The sequence below is a fragment of the Pocillopora verrucosa genome, chromosome 9 (genome assembly GCF_036669915.1).
Source record: "Pocillopora verrucosa isolate sample1 chromosome 9, ASM3666991v2, whole genome shotgun sequence".
Taxonomy (NCBI): domain Eukaryota; kingdom Metazoa; phylum Cnidaria; class Anthozoa; order Scleractinia; family Pocilloporidae; genus Pocillopora; species Pocillopora verrucosa.
This window is the reverse complement of record NC_089320.1, coordinates 18,039,345-18,052,802: the sequence shown is the minus strand read 5'-3', so window position 1 is coordinate 18,052,802 and position 13,458 is coordinate 18,039,345. Positions and strand designations below refer to the sequence as shown.

The 13,458-nt window shown below is 39.1% G+C and overlaps 1 protein-coding gene across 2 annotated transcripts; it reads right to left on the bottom strand.

Annotated features, from left to right (window-relative positions):
• Positions 1–296: 296 nt before the first annotated feature.
• On the bottom strand, positions 297–11,958 carry LOC131793574 (alpha-1A adrenergic receptor-like). 2 transcript variants are annotated; one of them, XM_059110989.2, is made up of 2 exons: positions 11,823–11,958; positions 297–2,064 (listed from the first exon to the last, which is right to left on the bottom strand). In XM_059110989.2, the coding sequence occupies exon 2, from the start codon at positions 2,060–2,062 to the stop codon at positions 1,001–1,003; it is 1,062 nt and encodes a 353-aa protein (XP_058966972.2). In that variant the 5' UTR covers positions 2,063–2,064; positions 11,823–11,958; the 3' UTR covers positions 297–1,000. The 2 variants fall into 2 exon arrangements, with proteins under 2 accessions (XP_058966972.2, XP_058966971.2); XM_059110988.2 differs by lacking the exon at positions 11,823–11,958 and adding an exon at positions 7,043–7,092.
• Positions 11,959–13,458: the final 1,500 nt, after the last annotated feature.

Sequence of the window (13,458 nt, the reverse complement as noted above, 5' to 3'; positions counted from 1 at the left end):
AGTTTCAGGCCATCATTATTTGATGAAAAATAGGGAAATAATTTGTTGGTTTCCAAACAATTCGTAATAATGGAACGCTTTTGTATATCTTAAAAGAGAAGGAAACTGCGGTAGAAAGTGTTTGTGTAAAAATCTCAAAACAGGAAGCAAGCTCTATATTTGAATACTGAGGGTTTCTTTCAGCTTTCTGGAACTGAAGCAGAAGATCAGCATAAGAATTACTAAATTTGCAGTATGCAGAACTTTCTTGCCAAGAGGTACCAGACAAGGAACTTCAAAAATATATATTTTTTTTTTCATTCTGTTCAAAGAGAAATTCTAACTCTTTTTTTTCACTATCCCCTTCGTATTCGTGGTTGTGGTAAGTGCACGCGGAATTGGGCACGTGTATCCTCGCGTGTATCACATGGGCACGAGTATCCTCGAGCGTAGCGTCACTTTCGGACTCGCTGCACATTCTGTCTCCAGGTGCACAAGTTGAAATTTCTAGCGACTTTTGTCCTAGGCTTTCGACCTAACTGATTCATCCAGTGTACTGAACGAGTGCGACATGAATCTACGCTAGTTTCTATCGCTTCCTCAGTGTCGATGTATTTTCGATGTTACTTCGACTCGCGCAGCTAGGTACAAGGCCTATCTATCAACTTTTTACTCGCGGGGTGTTTAACCCTTTAATTCGCGGAAGTTATGAACATGTAACTTCTTCCTATAACATCCATACATTATCCAGAAAACAGGTAGTGAGAATACTCAAACTTGTCAAGCAGAAGTTTTTAACTTGATCTAACACCAAATTCTTGTAACTATTCTATAAGCAATTCCGTAGCAGCTAGAGAGGCGAATTGAGAACCAGATCTTGGGAGTTAAAGGCTTTAACATTTCTTCTTTCAAGTTCACCAAATTTTACGTGTTTTCTTCCCAGAGAACGCTGCCTTGAAACAAATACTAAATATGCTTATTGTAAGATTAAAATTATTGTGCTGTTGACATCGCCACCTATTTACAAAAGGCTTTCGTGTTGATTTAACCCATTTTTGAGATTGGTCATTCGAGTATTCAGTACCCGAGCTTTACTGTCATGAGAGATTTTCTTTTGAAGACCCAAATACTGAATTAACGCTTTCCTTAGTTCTTTGTTCAGAGCAGTGTACAACAACGGATTGATTGCCGACTTTGAGTACATGACGCAAAGGAATAGACGAAAATAAAATGGTGCAATGTTTGCAGCGGAGAATTTGTGTAAAGTTTGAACAACGAAAAACGGTAGCCAGCACAATATGAAAATGCCACCGACTAAAGCAAGCAGCGCTGCAGCGCGAAATTCCTTTCTGCGCGTGTGGGACGCTCGTAACTCGCCGTTTAGTTGAGTACCTTCTCTCATTTTGAAAATTTGGCGACGCGCCTCTAAAAAAATCTTGGTGTAGCTTATACCCATGACGACGGTTGGAATAATGACCACAAATGTCCACAAGGCCGATAAATAAAGCACTTCAGAAAGATAGTTGTCGTTGGAGACTGCTCCGCTTTTGCAAATGGTGTCAGCTGAGCGCCAGAATATCGGCGGAAGAGAGATCACTATGCTTCCCGCCCAAAGGCCGGCGATGACGTAACGCGCATGCCTGGCTGTCATGACCATGGGGTAGAGAAGTGGTTTTAGGATGATAAAGTACTGGTTTAGAGCAACTGCGCACAAGTTGAAGACCGTGGCGGCACCAAAAAGGACGCCAAAGGGAGTGGTGATGTAGCAGAATGACGGATGAGGATACCAGCGGATGTGTAGAGTGGATAGCATGGTTGTAGGCATCTTGAGAGCGGAGTGAAGAAGATCAGACACGGAGAGGCTCACCAGGAAACTGTAGAGGACCGTGTGAAGATTTCTTCGCTTGTAAATCACAAGACAAACCAGGGAGTTAGCGACCACACCGACAATTATCACCAGGGCTAGGAACACAGACTGAATAATGATCCCTGATGAGATGTTCTGCTCATTTGGGATCCAATCGGATAAATTCGACCGTGTCGTTGAATAGTTCAAAGTGAATGAAGAATTGAGTCTCCTCATTCCTGTGAAGAGAATCATGGATGTTAGTTTAGCCATTAGATACCAAACCGACCTGTTTTTCAAAGCAGAAGACTCACTCCTTCGAACAGTTTGATATCGTGTACTTCACGTAGGTAAAATCGGATCCAATTGATAAAGAACTGCGTGTGAGCTAATCTGAAAATGCTGATTCCGACCATAGAGTAGAACAACTGAAGAAAATTTCCAAAAATAAAAACAGATTACTCCATCTATTTTCTCCCGGCGCTTTTTTTTCCAAGGTTATTATTTTTTTACGAATGCTGTCTTCGTTTCCTAGCCTGGTGCTCGGTTGCAGAATTGTTTTTCATAAATCATATTGTTGTAAACCATTTCAGAAAAAACCCGCTTGGAAGAAACTGTACGAATTGTATTATTTTGTGCGAGTAATTAACACCTTAATGTCTGTTGTGGTAACCCTGTACAATACAGTGCAATCCTAATTAAAACTGAGCGAACGGTGACGTATGCTAATGTATCACGGCTTTCGTCGAAGAGGTTAATCGTATTTACAAAATTCAAACTTCTCCGCAGTTATAAAGAAATATTCGCGACAATTTTGTCGCTCGAACGATGTGCGTGACATTTAAGTTCAAAGGTGAAGTCGAGGACTCTTTTTTTTTTTTTTTTTGTAACTTTACGGCTTTTTGTTTTCTGTTGATTTTTGTAGAACGGAATCGCAACCGAATTCGTCCAATCGTCGTGAGAGTTTACAGATATGAACTACGCGCTGAAAAAAGGTGTCTTTGGTAGTAAGCTTTAATTATCAATTTCTTTCCTTTGTTATGATTTAAGTGAAACTAACTAGTCAAACCAAGTCTTACCTTTGAGACTTAGCCCTTCCTTCAAGTTTTGAAATCGAGAGAGAGATAATTTCGCCCGGAGTGCACCCGCTGTCCTAACAGTCTTAGGCTTTATAAGTCCTAGTTGGTAGTGACACTCGCCCTCTCTGTGCTGATGTCCGAGAAACTTTTAAACCTCCTTTTGCTGGTAGGACAGCGTCGATTAGTGCAACAAGATGAGAAACCATTGTTTTTGCATGAATGAGGTGGTTTCATTCCACTCAAATACTAGGTATTAGGGACAGGTGATTAACATATCGGCCGCAACTCTCTCGGGTTTATCACGGAGTGTAGTAGTTTTCAACAAACACTTTCTTTTCGTTTTGACACTGGATATCACATACTTGAAAATTAGATGTGGTCTAAATTGTGATCAGGAAAATTGGAAGAATTTTTAACAGAGGTTACTTTAGAAAAACGATGAAAAAAGAGAACTTTTCAGAATGAAAATTAATAAACATGTTTTTTTTTTTTTGTCGTCCTCTCGTCATCTAGAATACGGCATACTAATTAAAACAAAGACAGGATTTAAAACGTAACTCAAGCGGCCGTCCTTGGAAGGATTACACATCTGTTCTGCTTACAGGTGCCAAATTTATCAACCACCCTGAAACCTTACTATATTAAGCTTAACAGGGAACAATTGGTAGAAGGAGAAAGCGTTGTATGTAGGACACTTGGATTTTTTTTAAGATTCAGCTGTAAAATTAAAACAAAAAAAATGAAAAATACTTTAATGAGATGAATCGGTTTGTGCTTGGTCAGGTTTGTGTTGGTTACAGCTTTGTAATTAAGCCTAAAGTTAATGTAAGTTTTCCGCACACACCCGAAATGTTTGTGGTAGTCCTTCGCCACACACACATTTAGGCTCGGTTAGAGTATATGTAGATTGCCGTTGCACAGTCGTGCCCGGTGCCAAAAATCGACCCACCTTAACTTCGTGATACGAAACCAATAGCACTTTTTTTTTACTGTTGTGCTCACAGTGCTGTGTTATTTAGTCAAACGACTTTCCAAGAATAAATTATCTCTCATGCGTCAGATGATGTTTTATCTTGGAATCTCACCTACCGGTGTAATAGGCGAGAACACAAAAGGAGTGTGTATCATACCAAGAAACGAATAGGGAAAAATCTTTGGATCAAGCTCTTTTCGCTAGCATTCCCAGCCGGAAGGCGAGACTTTTATTTAATTGGTATCTCTTTTGATTAATAAGGGAAAAATAGTAAAGCTGGGACGGCAATGAAAGCGCAATCTGAAAAAACCTTTCACGTAGTGATCACTGGATAAGGAGAATTTTTATCCCCCGCTCATATACTCGAGAAGTGTTTATATTTTCCCCGCTGGACCAACAACATCCATGTTTTTTATCAACCGAATCTTAATGGATTGTCCCTTTACACGGGAAAACGAAACAAAAAGAACCATGACACTCAAGGCTGCGGAGGCCCCAATGTAGTAAAAACGGGCGAAAGGTATTTTAGTATATTTGGCTAAAGATTGCTCTGGCCGATCAAATCTTCTAATATTTGTAGAGAGTAAGCATACAGAAAGGCGCGGTGATATGTTTCGCGGTTCTCTTTTTTCCCCTCTTCTTGTCCCTCGCGTCAGTGAAAATATTGTGGAATCACGTTGTGATAGCAAAGTAAATTTTGTCATTTCCAGGAAACAAACAAATGCCCCTTTTGCTTTGAAGATGGACCTGTTTCAGGGTGTGCCTATGGGGCTTGTGAGAAGATAGTGGACATGCGAGGGAAATGCACCCCCTGATTCCCGTGAGTCGTAAATCTGACGCACATAGCGGGGGTTCGTTTGAGGAGTTGGAAAAAATCACAGTATATAATATCGTGGGGCCGAGGTCTGTCGTGGTCATTAACCTCTCTGAAAGTGTCGCCATGCCACGTAACACTGATCTCAGATTATAAACTTAATTTTGACGAATCTTGAACCTTGATTGTTTACGGTAGTAATATAGATGAAATGCAGCCTTATCGAGTAACGTTTCGGACGCGGCCACTCGTTCCGAGTCGTTAATAATAACAATCATAATACCGTTTCCTGATAGTTTCCTTGGTTCCGTACTGGCAGCAATTTATTGCTCGGCGTCGCGATTCATGAAATCATCCCAGGGAACTCTCCTTCTTATCGCTGACACGAGTAATGCGTTGTTCAGCAAGCACGTCTCCATGCATTTATATATTCGTGTAGATTGTCTGGGCTTCACCAATTTCGTCATGTGTTTATTCCACGGCTGCTCATACAAAACAGTTAGTGCTAAATGATAGGCGTATAATAGTCTCGTGAAATTAACTGTGTCGCCAATAAAGGCGGCAATAAGAGCTACTAGTCCGAGTTTTGATATTTATCTAACCGTAGAGGCTTTGATCTCGAACATTTGTAATTAGAGGCTGGTAACGCCCACAATAATGATTTATCTTCTGAGAAGTACTTAAGGTAACGAATTAGGTTTTGATTTTCCTAAAGTGTATTCTGAAAATGGGGTTTTGAAATGCCTGATTAATGAATTTTCGTAATGCCAGTCTGTCATTGTTATGATACACGAAGTGTATCTTTGAGAACTTTCCACTCGAAACGCAAGCGGATCTCGGCGACGCATAACACAGTGTAGACACACCTGCACAGGACATGTTAAACTAACATATATGAGTCTTTTTGGCATAATTGCTTTTCTGAAATCATTATTTTGCGGGGAATAACAACCAAACGTTCGTCTGTTTACTTATCTTCAATTACGGTTGCGGTAATTTTCGATTTTTTTTTGTGCTGCTATATGTACACCCGACTACACAACAGCAATTCAACTTTCAAGATACCGCTCATTTACGAGCTAGATGTTTCTTTAATTTACAACGATTCATGATTGCTGATTCCATTTAAAAATATTCCGCCCCTGGAAAAAGTTGGGCCATTACGTGCGCAAACTGTGGTAGATCGTCTGTGAAATAGGCCATATCGTGCTGTTTAGTACAAAACATGACATATATACCTTTTGCGCTCAGCAATTGACTACCGAAATATGAGTTTTGCCGTGTGACTAATCAAAATATTATCGGAGGGACAAAAAAGTTTATTGAAGAATACGAAGTCATAAATTTGCGACGAATTATGTAAAAGATCCGCCTCAAAGTGGTGCAAATGAAAATGTGTTCCGAACAGGCGGGACACAGCTTTGTGCAAAAGCTGATTTTAAATTGTGATGTTGAATTACAATAAACTTTGATAGCTCGATAAACACAAACGTTTTTTCTCTGTACATCTGCAAGATTGATGATTTGTGCTGCGATCAAAAGTGAATCGATCGAGAATTAAACTGCCTGTTCTGAACTCCGATGCATCTTCTTTCTTCTGTGGCAGTTAATGTACACAACGAGACCAAATTCGGATACTTCAGGATTTGACAATTTAATTGCATCATGCAAAAACTGAGAAATATTTTCGAGTTTCCGCGCTGAAAGAAAGTCTTTGATATGTTGGAATTTTTCCAGTTTACCGTGAAGGTTTAAAGCGCTTGTTCACGAGGAGTCACCAAGCGAAACGCTTACATAATTGAATAAATAACAGTTACATTTGGACGGAGAGGACATGGATAACATTTTTGATAACTTCTTTCTACCTGTTTTGTCCTGCGATCAGCTCTATAACAAGTGAAACTAGTTGAGACTGTGTTGATTTTAAAGATTGTTCCCTCTGCTAGATACGAGTCGGACCGTGAAACGCCTCACTGAATAACCTGCAATCATCTAAACTCTCTTAAAGGCTTTGGCGCTGAACGGAAAAACAATCAGAAAAGGCTCTCGGGAAGTTGAGGGCATTAGAAAAATAAAGTTTTAAATTCGCCAGTAGAATGGCGCGACGCTGGTGTCCGAGTTTAGCGTATCAAACTCGGTCGCTTACGTTGCAGTAAAGACCCATTGAAAAACAAATGAGACTTTGCAATTCTTTTCATAGATCCTCCAACCTCTTTCCGTCGTTGCCTGTGTCATTGGCTCGCAAGAATTATTGATGATACGGTGAAATGTTTGCTGTCACTAAGGAGAGGTGTAAACATTTGTAATCGATCTCAAGCCCGACTGAGTATCTCGCGCACGGATATACTTACCTCAGAAAACTAGCTCGTTTACAAGGTAAGAAACTGAACATGGCCGTAAAAAGTCAGAACCAGCCGTCGCAAAATACAATCTTTCGTAGGCTGAAGCTTATGTCAACCGCAGTCTTGTTGCTGTATAAGACGGCTTTTTACACGTCTGTTGAAAAATACACTTTACAACTCAGAACAATTACGCTTAGAGTAAGTTGAATTTGCATACAAGAGTCTGAGGACCGCCTTTCAAGCCGAGAAAGATTATTTTTTAGGCGGTCCAATTTGCAGCAAAAATAGAAGGTACAGCTTTTAACTTTTTCGAGCAAAACAATAGACCCTCCTCGCTTCAATCGTAATCTCTCACCTGGAAGTGAAAGTCTGTTGAGTAGTTCGTCTTATGACAACGAGTTACAATAGTTTGTTCCGTTCCGTTTCTGTTCCGACGACAGAAATATGGAGGTAGTACTTCGAGCTAGTACCCGATACTTCAAATAAAAATAACTCAAAGAATCCGCGATATATATCGGCCCTAACAGAATTTCAATACGAAGTTTTCCGCAGTTGGGACGCACAGGTATACTCCGAAGGAGAAATTTTGATTCCCAGATTACACAGACCATTGATTTCTCTTCCTATGGAAACCAGCTTTCATATGCCCAGGAGCAATTACTTAAACAATACCATGGTTAGTAATGCTAAACACTTGATTGGTTTAAGGGTAACATACGGTGGTCTCATTAAGCAAAGTCGGATGTAGTGAGTGCTTTCATAATAATATCACACTTTTTTGCGGTATTCCACTTTACATTATAGAAGAAGTTATCATTAGCGCATTTCTAACCTTCTCTTACTAATGAAGAATACTGAAAACACTCATATAAGGCCGGCAGGATTACGATGGTATATATTAACATTAAAAACGTATTGTTCTGGTTACATTTACAAGTATGAAGCACAAGTATTCTCGACTGTATTCTAGTATTAGATTGAATCAAATTCCTACATGTTCCATGTAGATCAGGCTGATTTTTTAAGGTTTTGATGATTAATTGGGAGTAACCAAGCAGGAAAGAGATTAACGCCAGAGGAGATGGGGAGAGATAAAATGGTCCGCGGATCAGTGGTTGTGCATCGCGCAGAATGAGGCGAACATCATCCGGGACTTTCGTGCGTGACGCACGCTACATTTAAATCGACCATGCATTTCAGACGTCCAGACAGAAAATGTCCTGAAAATGGCTAACACGCGCACGTTTCGCAAGCTTTGAATTAAACCACTTTCGCTGTTGAAAAGTTAGCATATAGGTTTTTGTGGAGAATTCTTGGCTTTTGAAAGGTATTGTAGATCGCCGAAAGTGATTGAAAATTTTTGGCTCGTCTCTACCCTAGGTCCTCTAGAAGTTCGAAGTGAGGAGTGCATCTTTTGTTCTCGGTCGGCATTATATTTCTTTTTGCATTTTTCGGCATTAATAGGGGAAGGTTGAAAACATTTTGTGCCTTATCACATATCTTGTCAATTCAGTTTGTCAATGTGCTGCCAGGCTCCACTGCCCCCTTTTGATTTTTCAACTCAGCCAGTATTTTGATTTCCCTTTTTCAGTTTTAGGTTTTTTTTCAGTTTCGCGTGTGCTAGACAAGAAAGAGTAAGATAAATTTTGTAGTTTTTGTACTATAAACCTTTTACACTACTTACTCGAACAGAAAGAAAACAGTAAAACTTCGAGAGGAAACTAGGTTCTGAGGAAGGAAAGGAAGTGAATTTTACCGCTATACTATTAACCATACACACTAATGCCGCCAATAGAAAGAGAGACAGAAAAATTCGAGAGGAAAACTAGATTCTTAAGAAGAAAACTAGGTGAATTACCCCACCTTTATTTAAGTTACTCGAGTTCCGGATTTCAGTAAATATCCGGCACGATCGACGGATCTGGCGCCGAAGTATAACGTGGATTTAGTGGGAAATGCATAGCAGTAAATACTCGCTTCCTAATGGACCTCGGTTGTGTCAGGGTAGATCATTCAAACTGAGCCCTTGCAACAAATAGTCTTTGCACAAGAGGGGTTTGACTGTCCTTTCAATTTTTTAAGCAAGATGATATACGAAGATGCTGTAAATAAATACTTTACTTAATTTAAATATCATTACTGAAATAAACAAACTGAACTCTCTTTGGTAACATCATTTTCACTAATTTACATTGCTGTTTTCGCTTAAACTAGAGAGTTGTAGAAGAAAATCAAAGATAAATGCAATTTTGTGGCCCATGGAACACACGTGATTTTCTTTATCTACCAGATATTGGCCTATTTAACACACAATCTTCTCTTGTTTCATTGATAATCTTGTTTTTGTCTTGTGGTTGCTCTTTTGGCGAAGGTTGTAAAGACCAGCAAGTTAGATTTACTTTCTGCATTGATTGCCATATTAAATATCCGTTTCTTTCCTTTTCGAAGTTCTCCACGAATTACATATTGTGTTTAAACGTTATTTCCCAATGCATTAAAGCGTTGACTTGGCACCATTGACTAGACTTTCTCAGATGAGTGCCATATTCCAGTATACAAGTTAAATTTTACGACATAATCCTACCGCACGGAAAAAAAATTCACGTGGAAGTAAATGTTACTGTTAGTCAATACTCCACGCATTTTCACGTGCTTAGACCGTTTTATCACATATTCTGGAAGTACGGAGCAAAGTTCAGATAGGCAATAACCAAATTAGGAGCCCACGTTGTTATGCCTACGTGCAAGAGACCGGTGAAACATCTTCGGTTAGAGGCTATTAGAGCTAAAAATAGATTTCGGTTCGTTTCCACAACAAATTACGTGAAAGAACATTTCTGAGGCAACTAGCTTTAACTGAATAATTTGATTTTGATCTGACGAAGGAACAACAGTAACCATAATGTAAGCTTAGCCTCCGAGCAGGCCGTTGTTTGGTCTCAATTATTCGGACACCAGTGGCAATAGACCATAAAATAAGTAGGTCTGAGTTTATTTCAAGATAGATTTGTTTTGCTCCTCATTGAACGATATCGAATTCAAATGTGCTACGGACAAATGCTCTTTTTCTCTTACAAAATGCACACATCACTTACTAAGCGTTTCATTCCAAACCACCCATCCGAAAAATAACTCTTGCATGCGTAGCATGCTATGTTTTGTTTGTGTTGTCGTTGCGCAAAGTAAAACGGCTCGCGGGAGATTTTCGTCTTGCGCGCAGAATCGGCAAGTGGAAAGTCCAATAAATTTAGTTCGATCGTTTTGTCTCCTAAGAACAGAATATTGTTTCGCGTATTCACTGATAATATTAACTTTTTGCCAAAGAAGTCCTTAAAATTCTGCATCCTCTCAGATTAACGATGAACGTCAAAAAAGTCTTGAGTTTCAGTCTAAAAGACGGGCAATCAAGAAAAAAAAAACTATCAAAGAGACAAACTTGAAAGACATACAGATCAAAACACGATTTCCTCTTCTTGTAAGTAAGTCAATTCGTTCTCAAAACAGCACTGTTGCAAAATTGAAAATTATCGATAGGATTTTTGTCACTATCACAAACGTACGGAAGGCAAAACAAAAGGGAATTAAGTCTCTCTTTTGACAATTTTCTTATCGTTACTTGTAATTTCCTTGATTTCAACAAAGCTTCTAAAGTGGCTGCTTTTTCCAAAGTGCAAATTCTAAGGAGCTAGGCTCATTAAGCCCTCTCATTCAATATGTGAGTGACGTACTCAATGGAGTAGTCCTCCAATGAATGGAATTACGATCATACCCAAAATATTCCCTCGAAAAAAAGATCTTGATTTCTTTATTCAACCGAAACCCAAATGTTTACCATAATGCGTGTAGATATTCTTGGCGTCCACAGCTTTTTCAGCAGCTGAAATCTCCAAATGGGAAGATAAAATCCTCTCAGACGCAAAATATTCCCTAGTTAACAATCTTATGTAGGTGGACCTTAATTGTTTTATTAATACCACCAGCGGTCTCATGATGTCGCTAAACTAAAGTTTCTTATCTCACTCTCACCGGTACGCGTTTAACAAAGAGGAGCGCTGTTGGAGGTTGAAATAACATCTGTTCAGATGAAGACAATGCCATACATGGCATTTTAAGTAGAATTTGCATAACGCTATTTTTCCATTCTAAAGGAAACATATGTCGAGGAAGTTATTACCGGCTTGGTTAGAAATGGTGACAAACGCTGAACGGAAGGACATACGCCGTCCAAAGTAACATGTTTAAAAAGTTGTTTGTGCCGGGTTCACGAACATGATCGGCCGTCAAACTGAAGAGATGGAGGGTTTAAATTGTAAGGTCATTTTCAATTGTTATTTCTACGACTTAGTAAGAATGAACGCCAATAGAGACTTTTACAATCTGCAAACAGACGTTGCAAGATATTGATGATTGACGAGAGTTAAGCGTTGCTGGAACAAAACTTGCCTCCCAGGCGTTGATCTGATTGAGTATCTTTTTTTAGGACTCGTGTAATATCGACTTCTTCAGTCACTTTCTCTTAAAACATACCGGTAAACTGTAATTTTTTTCTTCTCACTCCGCGAGCTTGTTTTGCGAAGGAACAAAGCAATGTTTTAAAAGCTGGAACTGCTATCAAGAGAACCGTTTGTCAAAGTAGCACCGATACAGAAAGTAAAGGCAGTACACAAGTCTGGTCAGTTTGCCATTTTCGCCACACAAACGCAGTTGTAAAACTTCCAACCACCAGCTTGGCGAGGTTGGCAGAGTTTGTTTTATTACGGGAGACATTAAGTTATTAAGTTATTCTCACCTTTTTTAATTGCACAACAAATCGGCTCCAGAAGCAGTCTTCCATTCACTCATCAAAAGAAGACATGATCATTCCGTGCAATCCACATACTATTCGAAGTTTTCTGGTGCTTTACTTCACGCACGAGACTAAACACGCTGTCTAAGTTGTTTCTGAACAGCTTGAAACCTTAACCGCAAAAGACCATTGATGAAATGTGAGTGGCGTCGTTAAAATGCTTTAATGAAAACCCATCAGGGGATAAAGAACTGTTGCAGACTGGCCAATGAAATTCCCGAAAATCGCTCGCCGCCAAGAAAGCTGTCCGCCTGGACTTTTCGAGAAAACCGTCATCAGTATATCTTCCAGTAGGTCATGCAGAGGGGGTACGTACAAGCGCGATTCACGCCAGAAAAAATAAAGAATCTTGGATCATGAAGATTGACCTAGGAAAACTCAAGTGGCGAGACGATTTATGTAAAAATATCATAAAGTGTTTACTACTTCTACGGTGAAGAGACTCTTCTGTTTTTCTCGTTTATCTTTTATTGACTAAACATTGATTAGATCTGCTATAGAAGAATGCTTCGAATGATACAAACATTTTAATGCACATATTTTGAATGATGCTTAAATGCAAGAGATGAGTTAGTATAGATTTAACCCTTTAACTCCCATGAGTGACCAAGACAGAATTTCTCCTTACAATATCAATACAATATCAACCTGATTAGTGAGAATAGAGAAAAATATCAATTAGGGGATGATTAATTGATCCAATGCTAAATTCTCTGAATTAGCATTATAAGAATCGCATGGTTGACAGTAAGGAAAACTAAAAACTTGGTCCTAAAGGGTTAAAAGACAACCAAAAACCTCTCTTAATGCCAATCTCTTCCAATTTTTGTTCCAGACCTGAAGATGATAATTTCACGGTTTTAAAATTCACACTACTTTTTTAAAGTTGCAGCACATAAGCGATTTTGGATCCCATTCAATGTAAAGTCAAAACACATTAACTGCTTAGTATTGTTCACATTTCAGTGGAAAATACGGATAACATATCGATTTAAAAACCCGGCACCTTATTGTCTTCAGTAACAGTGACAGACGATGGAAATTTCATTGCAACATTTAACGAGTTAATAAGCTTTCCATTTCAAGAAAACACTTGAAGGCCGAGGCCGATTTTCATTTTCAATTCGGTTGATAAAAACTAATCATCTCTTATAATAGTTTTATTAAGCTGTATCTTGTTGTTGGTGGGCTGGGCAGGTGGATGAAACGGATGAAATACAAGCTTAGAAATGATTCTCACAGGTGAGCTAACATCGGAGAAATTTCTGAAATTTTCCTTATTGTAAAGCACCTGCAGGGATTTTTACTTTTCTGAATTGAGAATGTTTTATCCAACCGTCACCACCCAAGATCAACAATAATACGCAGGCTACTATTCATTCAATGAACTAACTGGAAGAACATTTCAGTTGACAACAATTCCATTGGGGTAAAGTTTGAAAACTGAACGAATAGGAAGACGAATCTTGTTAATTTTACCACCATGAAGAGCTTGAGAGCGTTGTTGGCCCGTTCCAACCACTGTATATATCTCATTTTTACCCCATGGCTCATATGCGCCTGTAAATCGCGGGTGTGC

Bases quoted from the DNA above. Each gene is read 5' to 3' on its own strand.
- LOC131793574 (XM_059110989.2), bottom strand. From the start codon at position 2,062: ATGAGGAGACTCAATTCTTCATTCACTTTGAACTATTCAACGACACGG.